Genomic DNA, 20,723 nt, shown 5'->3' with positions numbered 1-20,723 from the left:
TTTTCTGTCATGTAGTTTTATACTATTAATTTATACCCCACGAAGAGAAGTTACCAAGGTAAAAGCTTTACTGTATCATAATGAACTTCTTAAGGTATATTTCTTAAGAAAGTTTTCTTTTTCTACCCCTTTTTCTATTCCTATTCTAAAGCAACCTGTACTTACCATGCAGGTTGAATATCCCTTATTCAAAAGGCTTGGGACTGGAAGTATGCTTAGGATCCAGTCCTCTCCTGCTGTCTGTATCTTCAACCTCTTTCTACTGGAGTGTTCTCATAAGCATTTAAACATGTTAGTGTACCTTCCGTCTAAACAAAATTTAAACATTCCAAATTTTTTTAATCCCAAAGTCCTCTCTAGCTACCACACTTGTTTTTCATCCCCTATGTAGACAAACATGTTTTGCCTTTGAAAATTATGAAAGTACTACATATGCAGGATTTTAAAATTCAAGTAGTTCTGAAAGTTACGGAAATAAGATATCCTTGCCTCTTCTAATCCAGCTCCCATCATAAGCAGTTTCTTGTGTATCCTTCCTAGAAACTAAACACATACATGAGAACATAATACACATACTGTTAAGCACCTTTCCATTTCAGTACTTACAAACCTACCTCATTGCTTTAAACTCCTGCAGAGTATGGATATGCCACACTGATTTAAATAGTTCTGATGAATATCTATTTTTAAGATTTCATGTGACTTTAAACAATTCTACAGTGATTATCCTTCAGGTCACCATCTATTCCCATGTTGCTAAATTAGGTTGGCATGTTTTAACCTTACAGTACCTGATTGCTCAGCAATATTTGAAAGTAATCTTGCGTTCCTTCTTGAAACATAATCTTCCTTTGGGTTTTGTGATGCCATGATCTTTTTTCCTCCTACCTCCCGACGTAATTTGTAGGCTTGCTCCCTGTGGTGTCTCCCAGAGTTCTGCCCTATGCCGTTTTCTTACTCCTTGCCATGTTTTCATTTATCTTAGTATGTAACTAGATAAGCACATGGCAACCCTATGTTTAACATTTTGAGGAACTACCAGGATATTTTCCAGAGCAGTGGTGCCATTTTACATTCCTACCAACAATTTAAGAGTACTCCAGTTTGTCCATGTCAACACTTGCTGTTCTTGCCAACAATTGTAATCATGTCTTTTTTATTATAGCCATTCTAGTGGATGTGTAGTGATTTGGGGCATTTGTTCATGTTTCATAAATCATGAACATGTTTGTTGAGACTAACCTGTAATTCCATCTTGGTGTATTTCCAAACAACTGTGAGGGAGTCAGTCATTTATAACTACAGAATAAATCTGGTAGAGCAGTGCTTCTCAGACTATAATGTGTATACAGGTCACCTGGGAATCTTGTTAAAATGCAGATTCTTATCCAGCATATCTGGGGTAGGGACCAAAGCTCTTCATGTCTAGCAAGCTTCCAACTAATGCTGATGCTGCTGATGAGTGAACACCACTTTTGAGTAGTAAGGCTCTAGGTTACTGTTAGAAGGGGAAGACTTATTTTCAACTAATTGCTTAAATTTACTACACATACTTGCTTTCAAATGTCATACAAATTTAAAGTGAAATTCAGAGTGAAAGCTATCAGGATGCATTTAAATATGTGTCAACTGTGCATCTTTCTTAAATCATATTTGTCAAGAAAGAAGATACAGCTTTTTAAAAATGTTTCTGTATATTATCTATTAAACAGCTAAACATAGGCAGTAGGGCATAATGTAAAAAGCACTGGTCTGTGAGTGCTATAATCTAGGGCCTAGTCTTTACCACTGACTAGCAAGTTTAAACAAGTTACCTTTTGTGCCCTGAGCTTGTCCACCTGTGAAGACTGATTTGAACTAGTAATCTCCCCAGCTTAAAAAATTTGATATTAATAAATATTGATTTACTTATTATTGCAGCTTATTGAAAGAATTCACTCATTCTCAGCCTCATTTTAAATGAAGATAAACTTAAAAGGTAGCTCAAGTATACATGTGAATTGCATAAACTATGCAAAAATTTGAGTCCAGGTCTTTGGTTTCCTGAAATAACATCTTGTATGGCCCGGTATAGCTATCTGGAGTTTTAGAATTTCTTTTTTGCAACCAAGAAAGGTTATACACACAGGCATTTATATATTATATAATTATATAAGCCACATTCATGCCAGCCATCTTTGGAAGTGAGCAGCTATAGATTTTTGCCACAGAAGGAACATTTGCTGATATTAAATGTGTGATGCATATGAGCCAGAAAAACAAGCCTACATCTGTTTGTACAATTATTGTTTCAGTTTGCTCTAGGCAGATCCCAGACGATAAACCACTTAGTTCAGCTTGTTACAGCTTGGTCTGATGGGGTCCTCTTTACTCATGTTAATGCCAGTTGACATCACCAAAGATCAATGCTATTAAATGACCATAGAGTACGCTTACTTCAGGAATGACTGTATGGTAGGAAATGGGGTCTAATTCATAATGGTTAAAATTTGGCACTCCCTTCATTTAAGCTCAAGTTCAATCTCAGTTTGGAAGTTCATCTTTTTCTCTCAAACCCTGGCCTTTTTGTCCCTTCTGAGGAGCATGCAGCTCTTGCCTCCTTTCATGGCTAGCTGCGCACACAGTTTCCCTGACTGAGGACTGAGTGCTCCTTAGGGACAGGGATCCTGTCTGACTGGGAGGTGGTGTGGTAGAGCACAGAGAACATAGACTGGCCTAAGTTCAAATCTGCACCCTGCCATTTACTGATGGACATTGGATAACTTAACCACTCTGTAAAAGCATTATGCTAAGTGAAAGAAGACGTAGTATCACCTACCTAGGACACCTGTTCTGATGTTCAAATGAAGAAACACATGCAGATAACCTAGCACTGTGCCCGACACAGGGTGCTCAGTGAACATCACTTCTCTCGTGCCCTGCCCCTCTTTCCCAGCCTGTGTATGGTAGCACTCAGTGCCCTGTTTGCTTATGGGATGTGTTCCGTAAATGTTTCTTGAATTGAATTTATGTTCATTAGGATAGAGAAGGACTTGCTTTTTCTAGAGAGTATCTAGGTTCTTTTGTGTGTGTGTGTGTGTGTGTGATGGAGTCTCGCTCTGTTGCCCGGGCTGGAGTGCGGTGGCGCAACCTCGGCTCACTGCAACCTGCACCTCCCAGGTTCACGCCATTCTCCTGCCTCAGCTTCCTGAGTAGCTGGGACTACAGGTGCCCGCCACCATGCCCAGCTAATTTTTTTTGTATTTTTAGTAGAGACGGGGTTTCACCATGTTGGCCAGGATGGTCTCGATCTCCTGACCTCGTGATCCGCCTGCCTCGGCCTCCCAAAGTGCTAGGATTAGAGGCGTGAGCCACCGCGCCCGGCTGAGAGTATCTAGGTTCTTGACAGTGAGTAGTTTTATTTATGTATTATAATATGGAAATATTTGTATTTTGCTTATAAGTAAGGAAATAGGGCTTAATTCTTCTTATACTAACATTTTTTATGCTTTTGCCCCATTTTTCCCATTCTGCAGCAACTAGACATAAATGGTTCTTCAGATTCTTCCACACTGCCCAAATTGGAAGAATTCTGTACCTCTCTTACCCAGTCAGAGCAGTCAGCAGATGGGAGCCAGTCTGAACCCAACAACAGTCAGACTCAGCCAAAGCAAATTCAGCTTTCCACAGCAGCACCCTGTTCAACAACTGCAGTGGATGATTCTGCAGAAAAGCCCTCTGGTTCTGGTATGTTTGTGTGTACTTGTGCATGCTCACAGTTGACAAACATGATGGTTTGCCATGTTGCTAAAAAAACCTTCATTTATCCCTTGCAAAATATACCTTGAAACATTACTGACCTTAGCATTTGTGTTAAGTCCTTGTTTTATGTTTGGGCTCAATTGTTCCTTTAACTTTGCCACTCTTCTTTTTTTCTGCACTTTTGTTTTTTTACCGGAGGGGTGGGGCGTCTCATTTATATAGAGTAAAATTTGCTGGTTGTCAAGTGTATACTTCTTTGAGTTTCGACAAATTGATAGTCTTGTCATCACAGCCATAATCATGATAACATTTCCATCAGCCTGAAAAGTTTCCTTGTGCCCCTTTGCAGTCAGTCCCATTGCCTACTTGCCTCTGGCATGTCACTTTCCCTTTTCTAGAATTTCATATAAATGGAATTATATGTAGTTTTTATGTCTGGCTGGCTTCTTTCACTTACGGTAATATTTTAGAGTTTCGTTTATGTTGTGCCAGTATCAAAAAGTTGCTCCTATTTATTTGCTGAATAGTATTCAGTTACATGGATATACCACAATTTACCTGTTTACCAGTTAATGGACACCTATGTTGTTTCCAGAATTTGACCATTATGAATAAAGCTGCTATGAACATTTGCACATAGCTTTTTCTGTAGACATATGTTTTTATTTCTATTAAAGATATACATAAGAGGCTGGGCACGATGGCTCACGCCTGTAATCCCAGCACTTTGGGAGGCTGCGGCGGGTGGATCACGAGGTCAGGAGTTCAAGACCAGCCTGGCCAAGATGATGAAACCCCATCTGTACTAAAAATACAAAAATTAGCCAGACACAGTGTCAGGAGCCTGTAATCCCAGCTACTTGGGGGAGGCTGAGGCAGGAGAATTGCTTGAACCCAGGCGGCAGAGGTTGCAGTGAGCCGAGATCGTGCCACTACACTCCAGCCTGGGTGACAGAGTGAGACTCCGTCTCAAAAAAAAAAATTTATATATGTACACACACATAGGAGTAGATTTGCTAGGTCATACAGTAACTGCATGTTTAACTTTTTAGAAACTGCCAAAATGTTTTCTAAAGTGATTGCACCAATTTGCAGTCCCACCAGCAAGGAATAAAAGTTCCAAGCACTCCACATCCTTGCCAGTAGATGTTATTGTCGATCTTTTTAAATTTTGCCAGTCTGTTGGGTATGTAGTGGTATATTATTGTAGTTTTAATTTGCATTTTCCTGTTTACCACGATGTTCACCATCTTTTTTGTGTGCTTATTTGCCATTCATATATCTTCTTTAGCTAAGTGCCTGTTCAAGTATTTATTTACTTTTTAAATTGGGTTATCTTCTTACCTACTTGTAGAAGTTCTTTGTTCTGTATACACATTCTTTGTCAGGTATAAATATTCCTCCAGTCTGTGGCTTGCCTTTTAGTGTCTTTGGAAGAGCAAAAGTTTTCAAGTCCAGTTTATTGATTTTTTTCTCTTTACAATTTGAGCTTTGTGTATCTTGTTTAGAAATCTTTAACTCAAATAACTAAGATTTTCTCCTACATTTTCTTATAAAATTTTTGTAGTTTTAAGTCTGAGATCCAATTCAAGTTAATATTTGTATAGGGTATGATGTGAGGATCAATGTTTATTTTGTTTGCATCTGAATGTCCATTTGTTCCAGCACCATTTGTTGAAAAGACTATCTCCAGTAAATTGCCTTGACACCTTTGCCAAAAGTCAATAGGCTGTATTTGTGAGGATCTGTTTCTAAAATTTCCATTTTGTCCTCTTGGTCTATATGTCTGTTTTTGTACTACTATCTTAATTACCATGGCTTTATAATAAGTCTTAAAATCACATAATGTTAGTCCTCCAACTTTCTTTTTCTCAAGTTGTTTTGCTATTATAGGTCCTTTGATTTTCACATAAATTTTAGAATTAGCTTGTCAGTGTCTACACAAAGCCTGCTAAGATTTTGATCTGATTTTTTAAATTTAAGTTTGTAGATCAATTTGAGGAGAATTCTCATCTTAACAATATTAAGTCTATCCACATACTACATTTTTTGTTTTGCAACAAAGTTTTCATTAGAATGTAAGTTGTTCAGTTATACTGTACTTCTTATGTATAATTTTCATAAAATATTTTGTAAAAACCTAGGACAAATTATATGATTTTTAAAATTTAAAAAATTTTTTTACTTCGATAGGTTTTTGGGGAACAGGTGGTGTTTGGTTACTTGAAAGTTCTTTAGTGATGATTTCTGAGATTTCGGTGCACTCATCACCTGAGTGTATACACTGTACCCAATGTGTAGTTTTTTATCCCTCGAAACCCCCCACCCTTTCTCTTGAGTCCCCAAAGTCCAATGTATCATTTTTATGCCTTTGCGTCCTCATAGCTTAGCTCCTACCTGTGACTGAGAACATACGATATTTGGTTTTCCATTCCTGAATTACTTCACTTAGAATAATAGTCTCGAATTCCATCCAGGTTGCTGCATATGCCATTATTTCGTTCCTTTTTATGGCTGAGAAATATTCCATGGGGTGTGTGTGTGTGTGTGTGTGTGTGTGTGTGTGTGTGTATCTCACATTTTCTTTATCCACTCATTGATTGATGGGCATTTGAGGTGGTTCCATGTTTTTACCATTACAAATTGTGCTGCTATAAATGTGTGTGCAAGTATCTTTTTCGTATAATGACTTCTTTTCCTCTAGGTAGATACCTAGTAGTGGGATTGCTGGATCAAATGGTAGATCTTAGCTCTTTAAGGAATCTCCACACTGTTTTTCATAGTGGTTGTAATAGTTTATATTCTCACCAATAGCATAAAAGCATTCCCTTTCCACCACATGCATGCCAACATCTATTATTTTTTGATTTTTTTGATTATGGGTATTCTTGCAGAAGTGAGGTGGTATCACATTGTGGTTTTAATTTGCATTTCCCTGATAATTAGTGATGTTGAGCATTTTTCCATATGCTTGTTGACCATTTGTATATCTTCTTTTGGGAATTGTCTATTCAAGTCCTTAGCCCACTTTTAATGGGATTGTTTCATTTTTTCTTGCTGAGTTCTTTGTAGATTTTTGGATATTAGTCCTTTGTTGGATGTATAGATTGTGAAGATTTTCTCCCATTCTGTGGGTTGTCTTGTTAACTCTGCTAATTATTTCTTTTGCTGTACAGAAGCTTTTTCGTTTAATTAAGTCCCATTTATTTATGTTTGTTTTTGTTGAATTTGCTTCTGGGTTCTTGATCATGAATTATTTGCCTAAGCCAGTGTCTAGAAGGGTTTTTCCAATGTTATACTCTAGACTTTTTAAGGTTTCAGGTCTTAGATTTAAGTCTTTGATCCATCTCGAGTTGATTTTTATATAGGGTGAGAGATGAGGATCTAATTTCATTTTTCTACATGTGGCTTGCCAATTATCCTAGCACCATTTGTTGAATAGGGTGTCCTTTCCCCACTTTATGTTTTTGTTTGCTTTGTCAAAAATCAGTTGGCTGTAAGTATTTGGCTTTGTTTTTGGGTTCCCTATTCTGTTCCATTGGTCTATGTGCCTATCTTTATGCCGGTACCATGCTGTTTTGGTAACTATGGCCTTATAGTATAGTTTGAAGTCAGGTAATGTGATGCCTCCAGATTTGTTCTTTTTGCTTAGTCTTGTTTTGGCTGTGTGGGCTCTTTTTTGGTTCCATATGAATTTTAAGATTGTTTTTTCTAGTTCTGTGATGAATGATGGTAGTATTTTGATGGGAATTGATCTGAATTTGTGGATTGCTTTTGGCAGTATGATCGTTTTCACAATATTGATTCTACCCATTCACAAGCATGAGATGTGTTTCCATTTGTTTGTGTCATCTATGATTTCTTTCAGCAGTGTTTTGTTTTTCTCCATATAGAAGTCTTTCACGTTTTGGTTAGCTATATTCCTAAGTATTCTATTTTTATTGCAGCTATTGTGAAAGGGGTTGAGTTTGTGAACTCAGAAAATCTGAGACAGGTCTCAGTTAATTTAGAAAATTTATTTTGCCAAGGTTGAGGATGTGCCTGTGACAGAGCCTCAAGAAGTCCTGATGACATGTGCCCAAGGTGGTCAGGGCACAGCTTGGTTTTATACATTTAGGGAGACATGAGACATCAATCAATATATGTAAGAAGTGCATTGGTTCGGTCTGGAAGATGGAACAACTTGAAGCAAAGGCAAGAAGCAGGGAGGGAGCTTCCAGGTCACAGATGGGTGATTCACAAACGGTTACATTCTTTTGAGTTTCTGATTAGCCTTTCCAAAGGAGGCAAATCAGATATGCATCTATCTCAGTGGGCAGAGGAGTGACTTTGAGTAGAATGGGAGGCAGGTTTGCCCTAAGCAGTTTCCAGCTTGAGTTTTCCTTAGTGATTTTGGGGGTGCAAGATATTTTCCTTTCACAAGTTCTTGATTTGATTCTCAGCTTGGTCACTGTTGATGTATAGCAGACCTACTGATTGTGTACATTAATTTTGTATCCCGAAACTTTGCTGAATTCATTTACCAGTTCTAGGAGCTTTTTGGATGAGTCTTTAGGGTTTTCTGGGTATACAATCATATCAGCAAACAGTGACAGTTTGACTTCCTCTTTACCGATTTGGGTGCCCTTTATTTCTTTCTCTTGTCTGATTGCTCTGGCTAGGACTTCCAGTACCATGTTGAATAGAAGTGGTGAAAGTGGGCGTCCTTGTCTGTTCCAGTTCTCAGGGGGAATGCTTTCAACTTTTCCCCATTCAGTGTAATGTTGGCTGTGAGTTTGTCATAGATGGATTTTATTACCTTAAGGTATGTCCCTATATGCCGATTTTGCTGAGGGTTTAATCATAAAGGGATGCTGGATTTTGTCAAATGCTTTTTCTTCATCTATTGAGGTGATCAAGTGATTTTTAATTCTATTTATGTGGTGTATCACATTTATTGACTTATGTTAAACCATCCCTGCATTCCTGGTATGAAACCCCTCTGACCATGGTGGATTATCTTTTCAGTATGTTACTGGATTCAGTTCACTAGTATTTTGTTGAGGATTTTTGCATCTGTGTTCATCAGGGATATTGGTCTGTAGTTTTTTTTTTTGTTATGTCCTTTCCCGGTTTTGGTATTAGGGTGATACTGGCTTCATAGAATGATTTAGAGAGGATTTCCTCTTTCTCTATCTTTTGGAATACTGTCAATAGGATTGGTACCAATTCTTCTTTAAATGTGTGATAGAATTCAGCTATGAATCCATCTGGTCCTGGACTTTTTTTGTTGACAGTTTTTTTAATTACCATTTCAATCTCACTGCTTGTTATTGGTCTGATCAGAGATTCTGTATCATCCTGGTGTAATCTAGGACGGTTGTATATTTCCGGAAATTTATCCATCTCTTCTAGGTTTTCTAGTTTACATGTGTAAAGGTGTTAAAAGTAGCCTTGAATAATCTTTCGTGTTTCTGTGGTATCAGTTGTAACATCTCCCATTTCATTTCTAATTGAGTTTATCTGGATCCTCTCTCTTCTTTTCTTAGTTAATCTCACTAATGGTCTTTCAATTTTTATCTTTTCAAAGAACCAACTTTTTGTTTCATTTATCTTTTGTACCTTTTATTGTTTCAATTTCATTAGTTCTGCTCTGATCCTGGTTATTTCCTTTCTTCTGCTGAGTTTGGGTTTGGATTGTTATTGTTTCTCCAATTCTGTGAGGTGTAACCTTAGCTTGTTTATTTGTGCTCTTCTAGACTTTTTGATATAGGCATTTAATGCTATGAACTTTCCTCTAAGCACCACTTTTGCTGTATTCCAGAGGTTTTGATAGATTGTATCATTCAGTTCAAAGAATTTTTAAATTCCCATCTAGATTTCATTATTGACCCAATGATCATTCAGGAGCAGGTTATTTAATTTCCATCTATTTGCATGGTTTTGAGTGTTCCTCTTGGAGTTGATACCCAATTTTATTCTACTATGGTCTGAGAGAGTACTTGATATAACTTCAATTTCCTTAAATTTACTGAGGCTTGTTTTGTGGCCTATCATGTGGTCTAAGAGAATGTTCCATGTGTTGATTAATAGAATATATATTCTGCATTTTGTGGGGTAGAATGTTCTATAAATATCTGTTAATTCCATTTGTTGTAGGGTATAGTTTAAGTCCACTGTTTCTTTGTTGACTTTCTGTCTAGTGCTGTCAGTCGAGTATTAAAGTCCCCCACTGCTATTGTGTTGCCGTCGATATCTCATTTCTTAGGTCTAGTAGTAATTGTTTTATAAATTTGGGAGCTCCAGTGTTAGGTGCATGTATATTTAGAATTGCTATGTTTTCCTTTTGGACTAGTCCTTTTATCATTATATAATGTCCCTCTTTGTCTTTTTTAACTGCAGCTGCTTTAAAGTTTGTTTTGTCTGATATAAGAATAGCTACTCCTGCTAGCTTTTGGTGTTCATTTGCATGGAATACCTTTTTCCACCTCTTTACCTTAAGTTTATGTGAGTCCTTATGTGTTAGGTGAGTCTCCTGAAGGCAGCAGAAACTTGGTTGGTGAATTCTTATCCATTCTGCAGTTCTGTATCTTTTAAGTGGAGCATTGAGGCCATTTACATTCAATGTTAGTATTGAGATGTGAGGTACTATTCTATTCATCATGCTATTTGTTGCCTGAATACCTTGTTTTTTTCATTGTGTTATTGTTACATAGGTCCTGTGAGATTTATGCTTTAAAGGAAGTTCTATTTTGGTGTATTTTGAGGTTGTGTTTCAAGATTTAGTGCTCCTTTAGCAGTTCCTGTGCTGGCTTGGTAGTGGCGAAGTCTCTCAGCATTTGTTTGTTTGGAAAAGACTGTATCTTTCCTTCATTTATGAAGCTTAGTTTTGCTGGCTACAAAATTCTTGGCTAATAATTGTTTTGTTTAAGGAGGCTAGAAATAGGACCCCAGTCCCTTCTAGCTTGTAGATTTCTGCTGAGAAATCTGCTGTTAATCTGATAGATTTTCCTTTGTAGGTTACCTGATGCTTTTGCCTCACAGCTCTTAAGAGTCTTTCCTTGGTCTTGACTTTAAATAACCTGATGACTATATGCCTAGGCAGTGATCTTTTTGCAATGAATTTCCCAGGTGTTCTCTGAGCTGCTTGTATTTGGATATCTAGATCTCTAGCAAGACCAGGGAAGTTTTCCTTGATTATTCACTCAAATATGTTTTCCATACTTTTAGATTTCTCTTCTTCCTCAGGAACACCAGCTATTCTTAGGTTTGGATGTTTAACCTAGTCCCAAACTTCTTGGAGGCGTTGTTCATTTTTTTAAATTATTTTTTCTTTGTGTTTGATGGATCAGGTTAATTCAAAAGCCTTGTCTTTGAGCTCTGAAGTTCTTTCTTCTGCTTGTTCGATTCTATTGCTGAGCCTTTCCAGTGCATTTTGCATTTCTCTGAGTGTGTCCTTGATTTCCAGAAGTTGTGATTGTTTTTTATTAATGCTTTCTATTTCACTGAAGAATTTTTCTTTCATATCCTGTATCATGTTTTTGATTTCTTTAAGCTGGACTTCACCTTTCTCTGGTGCCTCCTTGATTAGCTTAATAATCAACCTTCTGAAATCTTTTTCTGGCAATTCAGAGATTTCATCTTGGTTTGAATCCATTGCTGGTGAGCTGGTGTGATCTTTTAGGGGTGTTAAAGAACCTTATTTTGTCATATTACCAGAATGATTTTTCTGGTTCCTTCTTATTTGAGTAGAGTATATAAGAGGGAAGATCTGGGATTCAAGGGCTGCTGTTCAGATTCTTTTGTCCCACAGGATGCTCCCTTGATGTGGTGTTCTCTTCTTTCTCCTAGGATTGGGGCTTCCTGAGAACTGAACTGTGGTGATTGTTTTTGCTCTTCTGGGTTTAGCCAGTAAGTGGAGCTACTGGGCTCTGGGCTGGTACTGGGGAGAGTCTGCAAAGAGTCTTGTGATGTGTTCCATCTTCAGGTCTTGCAGCCATAGATACCAGCACCTGCTCTGGTGGAGGTAGCAGGGAAGTGAAGTGGACTCTTTGAGGGTCCTTGGTTTTGTTTTTGTTTAGTACACTGGCTTTGTGTTGGTTGACCTCCAGCCAGGAGGTGGTGCTTTCAAAAGTACATCAGCTGTGGCCCTATAGGGAGGATGCAAACTTGCCCTAGGCATACCTGGTTAAGTACTCAGGTTTCTCAGGCAGTGAGCAGGGCCATAGAGCTCCCAAGAGATTATGACCTTTGTCTTTGGCTACCAAGGCAGGTAGAGAAAGATCACCAACCAGGTGGGGGCAGGGACAGGTGTGTCTGAGCTTAGCCCCTCCTTGGGAAGGGCTTGCTGGGGCTGCTATGGGGATGGGGGTGTGCTTCCCAGTCCAGTGGAATTACACTCCCAGGGGGATTATGGCTGCCTCTGCTGAGTCATACAGGTTGCCAGGGAAGTGGGGGAAAGCCGGCAGTCACAGGCCTCACTCCGCTCCCAGGGTAGCTTGCAGTTCTAAAGGCTAGTCTCACTCCCACCGTGGCCCCCTCAACAGCACCGAGTCTATTTCTAGGCAGCTGGTGACCAGGGCTGAGAATTTGCCCCAGACCATGAGCCTCCCCATTGAGAAAGCAAGCAGACTCACAGTTTTTCAGCATCTCAGGGAAACTTCAGGGGTGATCCAGTTTCTTCAAAGGGTCTGTGGATTCTCTCAGCTTTCCCTATTTGCTCCAAGAACTACCACAGGAACATAAGTTCATGATGTGAGTCTCCACATGCCACTTTGTCCGTCCAGGCAGGAGCTACAGAGTAGTCCTGCCTCCTATCTGCGATCTTAATCGACTATATTTAAACGTTTATTCTTCTTTAATTTCTAGCAATGATATTTTGTAGTTTTCAGGTGCATAGGTGTTTTTCATCTTTTGTTAAATTTATCTCTAAGTAATATTTTTATACTATTGAATAAATGGCATTTTAAATTCAATTTTTTTGATTACTGGTATATAGAAATATAGTTGGTTTTCATATATTCCGTGACCTTGCTAAACTCATTTGTTCTAATAGCTCTTTTGGGATTTTCTGTATAGACATTTCATATGTGGGGGAAAAAAATCAGTTTACTACTTGTGAAATTGTTTGCCATTTTTCCTTTTCCTTGTACTGGTTAGGACTTCCATTATAGAGTTGAATAGGAGAGGCCAGAGTGACATCCTTGCATTGTTGTTGATCTTATAGGAAGCATTTTATCTTTTACAAATAAAGTATAATGTTAGCTGTAGCCTTTTTGTAGATGCTGTTGGTAGGCTAAGAAGGTTCCAATTTATTCCTAGATTTCTGATAGTTTTTATCATGAGTGGGTGTTGAATCTTATCAAATGCTTATTCTGTGTCTATTGAGATGATTATGCTGTTGCTTGTTTTAATTGACTGTTTATGGGATGGTGAATTATATTGATTTTCAAATATTAAACCAACCTTACATTCCTGGGATAATGCCCTCGTGGTCATGATATACTATCCATTTTATAGAATGTTAGACTCTGTTTGTTAAAATATTGTTAAGGATTTTTATGGCCATGTTCATGAGGGATATTTGTCTATAGTTTTCTTTTTTTATAATGTCTTTGTCTGGTTTTGGTATCCAGATAATGATGCTGCCATAAAATAAGTTGGGAAGTGTTTCCTCCTCTTCTATTAATATTGTCTGGAAGAATTTGTGTGGAATTGATATTATTTCTTCCTTAAATGTTTGGTAGAATTCAGTAGTGAGGATCTCTGGACCTAGAGTTTTCTTTGAAGGAAGGTATTTTAAGCTAATGTCTTTAATAGATACAAGGTTATTGATTATCAGTTTCTTCTCAAGTAAACTTTGGTAGTTTTGTCTTTCAAGGAATTTATCCATTTCTTCTAAACTGTAAAATTTATTAACATAAATTTTCATATTATTCCCTTATTTTAATATCTGTAGATATTAGTAATTTGTGCCATCTTTTCTCCCTGATCTAGAGGTTTTTCCCCCCGATCTAGAGGTTTATCAATTTTATTGAGCTTCTCAAATAACCAGATTTTTGGTTCCATTGATTTTCCTGTTTATCTGTGTTCTATTTTATTGATTTATGTTCTTTCTTTTCCCTTCCATTTGATTACTTTGGGCTTAATTTTTCTCTTTTTCTAGTTTTGCAAATTGAAACCTTAGATCATTCATTTTACAGTTTTTCCTAATATATGTTTAGTGATACAATTTTCCCTCTAAACCCTGCTTTTGCTGCATCCCATGAATTTTGATATGTTGCATTTTCATTTTCATTCATTTCAAAATATTTTATAATTTCCCTTGTGAATTTTCTTCTTGACCTATTGGTTATCTAGAATTATGTTGTTTAATTTCCACATACTTGGGGGTTTTCCAGATGTCTTTCTATTTTTTATTTCTAATTTAATTTATTGTGATCAAGTAACATAAATTTTAATTCTTTAACATTTTTGACACTTTTATAGCCTACAGTATGCTCTATTTTTGTAAATGCTTTATCTGTACTTTAGAACAATGTATATAGTCTGATGATAGGCAAAGTATTTCATAATATCAAGTCAAGGTGATGAATAGTGTTGTTTGAATCTTCTATATCCTTACTAGTTTTCTAATTGTTCAATCAATTATTGAGGGATAATTGTTGAACTCTAATATAGTTGTTGATTTGTCTTTTTCTTTTTTCAGTTTTAATAGGTTTTGCTTCAAGAACTTTGAAGCTCTGTTAATTAGGGTTGTTATGCTCTCTGGATGAATCAATCCGTTTATCATTATTAATTTACTCTTTATCCTTCATAATATTCTTTGCTTTGAAATCTATTTCGTTGATATGAATAAAGACACTCCAAATTTCTTTTGATTTGCATTTGCAGGGCATATTATTGCCATCCTTTCACTTTTAACCTATCTGTATCTTTATACTTAAAATAGGTTTCTTGGCTAGGTGCTGTGGCTCACGCCTGTAATCCCAGCATTTTGAGAGACCAAGGCAGGAGGGTCACTTGACCCCAGGAGTTTGAGATCTGCCTGTGCAACACAGTGAGACCCTGTCTGTACTATGTTAAAGCAACCACTAAAAAAGAACAAAACTACCAAGCCAATAAAGGAGATAAAGATGGAATTAAAAAAACCTCACTTTAAAGGTAGGAAAAGAGAAAAAAGGGCATATGACCAAATGGACAAACAAAAAACAAATAGCAAAATAATGTATTTTAACCCAAGCATATCAATTGTCACCTTAAGTTGTCCAAAGATTCCAATTAAAAGAAGAGATTGTCAAGATTGATAAAAATGCAAAACCGCACCGCGTGTTTACAAAATTTTATGTTTTTGAAATGGGGTCTCACTCTGCTGCCCAGACTGGAACGCATTGCTGCAATCACCACTCATTGCAGGCTCAACTGCCTGGGTTCAAGTGATCTTCCTGCTTCAGTCTCTCAAGCAGCTAGGATCACAGGTGCACACCAGCACACCCGGCTAGTTTTTTGAAAAATTTTTGTACAGACAAAATGTTGTATATATCTTTAAATTGCCTCCTTCAAATGATATCACTTTATGTATAACATTAAAACTTTTCTTTTTTCCCATGCCAGCCTTTTAGCTATTGTCGTTTTACTTTTTAAATACATTGTAAACCTCGCAATCCAATTCTTGGATTGGATACCAAAAATATCCAGTTCTTGTTATTTTTGCTTTATAGTCAATTATCTTATAAAGAAATTAAAAATGAGAAATGTCTTTTATGTTTACTCACATATTTTCCATTCCAGTGTTCTTCATTCCAATGTATAAATTGGGGTTCAGCAAACTTTTTCTGTAAAGAGCCAAAAAATAAATCTTTTCAGCTTCGTAGGCCATATGATCTGTGGCAATTATTCAACTCTGCTGTTATAGCATGAAAACAGCCACAGACAACAGGTAAATGAATGAGAGTAGCTGTGTTGGATTTGGTCCACAGGACCAAAAAAAAGATTAATTTTTTTTCTGTCACCCTTCGCCCCGTTTTCTTGTAACTGTAGTTACAGGTTTGGTAGACCATTGGATGTTGTTCTGTTGCTCACTGATACATTTCTCACTCTCAGTCTTTACTGTGTCTCATTTGAGTTTGTTTCTACTACTGTGTCTCCAAGTGTACTAGTCTTGTTCCGTTTCTAATTCAGTGTGGTTTTTTTTTTTTTTTTTTAAGACAGAGTCTCACCCTGTTGCCCAAGCTGGAGTGCAGTGGTGCAATTTCGGCTCACTGCAACCTCCGCCTCCCAAGTTCAAGCGATTCTCCCACCTCAGCCTCCCGAGTAGCTGAGATTACAGGCATGTGCCACTACGTCCAGCTAATTTTTTAAATTTTTGGTAGAGACAGGGTTTCACCACGTTGGCTAGGCTGGTCTGGAACTCCTGACCTCAGGTGATCCACCCGCCTCTGCCTCCCAAAAGTGCTGGGATTACAGGCGTGAGCCATGGCACCTGGCCCAGTGTGTTTTTCTTCTCTAGAGGTTTGACTTGGGTCTTTTTTATATCTTCCATTTTTTTCCACATTATAGTCAGGTTTTTCTACCTGACTATAAAGAGTGTTTAAAGAGCACTCTATTCAAGAAGGTAGAAAAACCTGACTATAATGTGGAAAAAAATGGAAGATATAAAAAAGACCCAAGTCAAACCTCTAGAGAAGAAAAACACACTGGGCCAGGTGCCATGGCTCACACCTGTAATCCCAGCACTTTTGGGAGGCAGAGGCGGGCGGATCACCTGAGGTCAGGAGTTCCAGACCAGCCTAGCCAACGTGGTGAAACCCTGTCTATACCAAAAATTTAAAAAATTAGCTGGACGTAGTGGCACATGCCTGTAATCTCAGCTACTCGGGAGGCTGAGGTGGGAGAATCGCTTGAACTTGGGAGGCGGAGGTTGCAGTGAGCCGAAATTGCACCACTGCACACCAGCTTGGGCAACAGGGCGAGACTCTGTCTTAAAAAAAAAAAAAAAAAAAAACCACACTGAATTAGAAACTGAACAAGACTAGTACACTTGGAGAAGTGCTCTTTAAACAACTGTTTTAATATCCATGTCTTATGATTCTATCATATATATAACTTTTGAATTCTATCTGTGTCATTTCTGAATCTGTTTATATTGATTTTTTTCTCCTGATTACAGGTCATATACATTCTTTGTATCTGGTAATTTTTTATTGAATGCCAGACACTGTGAATTTTACATTGTTGGCTTAATTTCTTTTTTTATTATTACTATACTTAAGTTCTGGGATACATGAGCAGAATGTGCAGGTTTGTTACATAGGTATACACGTGCCATGGTGGTTTACTGCACCCATCAACCTGTCATCTACATTAGGTATTTGTCTTAATGCTATCCCTTCCCTTGCCCCCCACCCACCAACAGGCCCCAATGTGTGATGTTCCCCTCTCTGTGCCCATGTTCTTATTGTTTAACTCCCACTTATCATGAGAACATGTGGTGTTTGGCTTTCTGTTCCTGTGTTAGGTGAGAATGATGGTTTCCAGCTTCATCCATGTCCTTGCAAAGAACATGAACTCATTCTTTTTTATGGCTGCATAGTATTCCATGGTGTATATGTGTGTTGGCTTAATTTCTTCCCTTTCTCCTTTTCTTCCTGTCTTTTTTTGGGGGGTGGGGAGATGCAGTTTAATTTCCCATTTTTTTTTTCTTTCAGTGTTCCTTTTAGGTTTATTAGGCTGGTCTGGAAAAGCCTGTGGTCTAGGTCTGGTTTGGCTCCGCTATTTAGGCAATACCTAATACCTTCTGAGATTATTGATGGGCTTGATGTTGCATGTGTTAGGATGTCTTTCCATTATGGCTGGTGAGAACACAAACTGTTTTGTCCCAACGTAAGATCTAATGATTATTCTGCCTGCTGCTTTCTGGTAGTTTTTCCCTGGCCTTGGTAGTTTGCTGACACACACAGGAGTCAGATGACTACTCATTCCAAGACTCAAGGAGATCTCTCAGCAGATCCTCAGTTTCTTCTCTCTCTCTCTCTCTGCAGCTGCCTCCTCTCTGGTACTTTATATCCACAAATTTTAGATGACTGGCCTTTCTGAGTTCTGAACTCTGTTTTCTCAACTCAGTAAGACTACCTGGTTCAGTCTGGATTCCTCCTTCTCATACTACAGCCTGAAAATTCTTTTTGGGCAGTGAGCTAAAGCACTTACAGTTTGCCTTCTCTCAGGGGTCACTGTCCTGGGATGCTTGTTCAATGTCTGAAAGCTGTTGTTTCATACATTTTGTCCAGTTTTCCAGTTGTGTAAGGCAAGAGAGTAAATATTCTCGTTGAAAAACACCATGACTGAAAGCAGAAATTTTGCTACTCTTAAATCTTTGGTCACATGTTCCTGCTTTTCATACCTTTTGATATCCGAGCTCACCTAAGACTTCCTGTAAAATCACATTATTTAATTAAAAATTATTCTTTTTCCTCTCTAATAGACACTATAGTTTTATGATCAGAATTTCACTTTTTAGAATACGCTGTCAAATCCTCCTCGAACATAACTCATCGCAAAAGTGTAGAACATATACTACATGTTACTCTGCTAGATGCTAAAAATGCAAAGATGAATAAAATAATGGATTATGCCTTTTTCTCTGAATTTTTTGAAATCTATGTTTTTAAGATCTAGAACAGTGCTATTCAAAATGTGATCTACATACTGGTGCCAATTTGAAGGGTTTGCAGCAGTGGACTACACTGTAAGGAGTTTGTTCCAGAGTATTCAAGCAGCTACATTGCTGAACACGTTGCTTAGCTCACCTGAATTTTTTTTTTAAGCAGGACTTTCTTGAAGGAAGCAATGTGTTGGTTTAGATGCCAGAAAAAGGGCCTTCTTTCATTGTAGGCAGGTAATAAGCCGTTTATAGACCAGCTACGAGTACACATCTCAGAGTGCTTAGCATCTCCTTCCTTGGCTATTAGGAAATTTCAAGCATCGCATTTCCAGCCATTTTATTTAAATTCTTATTTCTTCTTAATTAAAACTAATTACTTCAGCTTTTATTTCATTTATTTTTCTTATTATACTTTAAGTTTTAGGGTACATGTGCACAGCGTGCAGGTTTGTTACATATGTATACATGTGCCATGTTGTTGTGCTACACCCATTAACTCGTCATTTACATTAGGTATATCTCCTAATGCTATCCTTCCCCCCTCCCTGCACCCCACAACAGGCCCTGGTGTGTGATGTTCCCCATCCTGTGTCCAAATGTTCTCATTGTTCAATTCCCACCTATGAGTGAGAACATGTGGTGTTTGGTTTTCTATCCTTGCGATAGTTTGCTCAGAATGATGGTTTCCATCTTCATCCATGTCCCTACAAAGGACATGAACTCATCCTTTTTTATGGCTGCATAGTATTCCATGGTGTATATGTGCCACATTTTCTTAATCCAGTCTATCATTGATGGACATTTGGGTTGGTTCCAAGTCTTTGCTATTGTGAATAGTGCTGCAACAAACATACATGTGCACGTGTGTTTATAGCAGCATGATTTATAATCCTTTGGGTATATACCCAGTGATGGGATGACTGGGTCAAATGGTATTTCTAGTTCTAGATCCTTGAGGAATCGCCACACTGTCTTCCACAATGGTTGAACTAGTTTACAGTCCCACCAACAGTGAAAAAGTGTTCCTATTTCTCCACATCCTCTCCAGCACCTGTTGTTTCCTGACTTTTGAATGATCGCCATTCTAACTGGTATGAGATATTATCTCATTGTGGTTTTGATTTGCATTTCTCTGACGGCCAGTGATGATGAACATTTTTTCATGTGTCTGTTGGCTGCATAGATGTCTTCTTTTGAGAAGTGTCTATTCATATGCTTTGCCCACTTTTTGATGGGGTTGATTTTTTCTTGTAAATTTATTTAAGTTCTTTGTAGACTCTGGATATTAGCCCTTTGTCAGATGGGTAGATTGCAAAAATTTTCTCCCATTCTGTGGGTTGTCTGTTCACTCTAATGGTAGTCTCTTTTGCTGTGCAGAAGCTCTTTAGTTTAGTTAGATCCCATTTGTCAATTTTGGCTTTTGTTGCCATTGCTTTGGTGTTTTAGACATGAAGTCCTTGCCCATGCCTATGCCCTGAATGGTATTGCCTAGATTTTCTTCTAGGGTTTTTATGGTTTTAGGTCTAATATTTAAGTTTTTAATCCATCTTTAATTAGTTTTTGTATAAGGTGTAAGGAAGGGATCCAGTTTCAGCTTTCTACATATGGCTAGCCAGTTTTCCCAGCACCATTTATTAAATAGGGAATCCTTTCCCCATTTCTTGTTTGTGTCAGGTTTGTCTAAGATCAGATGGTTATAGATGTGTGGTATTATTTCTGAGGCCTCTGTTCTGTTCCATTGGTCTATATCTCTGTTTTGATACCGGTACCACGCTGTTTCGGTTATTGTAGCCTTGGTATAGTTTGAAGTCAGGTAGCGTGAAGCCTCCAGCTTTGTTCTTTTGGCTTAGGATTGTCTTGGCAATGCGGGCTCTGTTTTGGTTCCATATGAACTTTAAAGTAGTTTTTTCCAATTCTGTGAAGAAGGTCATTGGTAGCTTGATGGGGATGGCATTGACTCTATATATTACCTTGGGCAGTATGGCCATTTTCATGATATTGATTCTTCCTATCCATGAGCATGGATTGTTCTTCCATTTGCTTGTATCCTCTTTTATTTTGTTGAGCAGTGGTTTGTAGTTCTCCTTGAAGAGGTCCTTCACATCCCTTGTAAGTTGGATCCTAGGTATTTTATTCTCTTTGAAGCAATTGTGAATGGGAGTTCACTCATGATTTGGCTCTCTGTTTGTCTGTTATTGGTGTATAGTAATGCTTGTGATTTTTGCACATTGATTTTGTATCCTGAGACTTTGCTGAAGTTGCTTATCAACTTAAGGAGATTTTGGGCTAAGATGATGGGGTTTTCTAAATATACAATCTTGTCATCTGCAAACAGGGACAATTT

General features: G+C 37.8%; 1 protein-coding gene across 17 annotated transcripts in view; it reads left to right on the top strand.

The window, feature by feature from the left end:
• Window positions 1–20,723, top strand: part of TDRD5 (tudor domain containing 5) — a 99,892-nt gene that overhangs the window by 73,902 nt on the left and 5,267 nt on the right. For 13 of the 17 annotated variants that reach the window (XM_004027982.5, XM_055366890.2, XM_055366869.2 and 10 more), the window contains one exon: window positions 3,516–3,726. The exons of the other annotated variants lie outside the window; for them this stretch is intronic. In XM_004027982.5, coding sequence (XP_004028031.4) covers window positions 3,516–3,726 — 211 coding nt within the window. The remainder of the gene's footprint in view (window positions 1–3,515; window positions 3,727–20,723) is intronic. 17 annotated transcript variants of the gene reach the window in all.

Source organism: Gorilla gorilla, chromosome 1 (assembly GCF_029281585.2).
Source record: "Gorilla gorilla gorilla isolate KB3781 chromosome 1, NHGRI_mGorGor1-v2.1_pri, whole genome shotgun sequence".
Lineage (NCBI taxonomy): Eukaryota > Metazoa > Chordata > Mammalia > Primates > Hominidae > Gorilla > Gorilla gorilla.
This window is presented reverse-complemented; position numbering and strand designations above follow the sequence as displayed.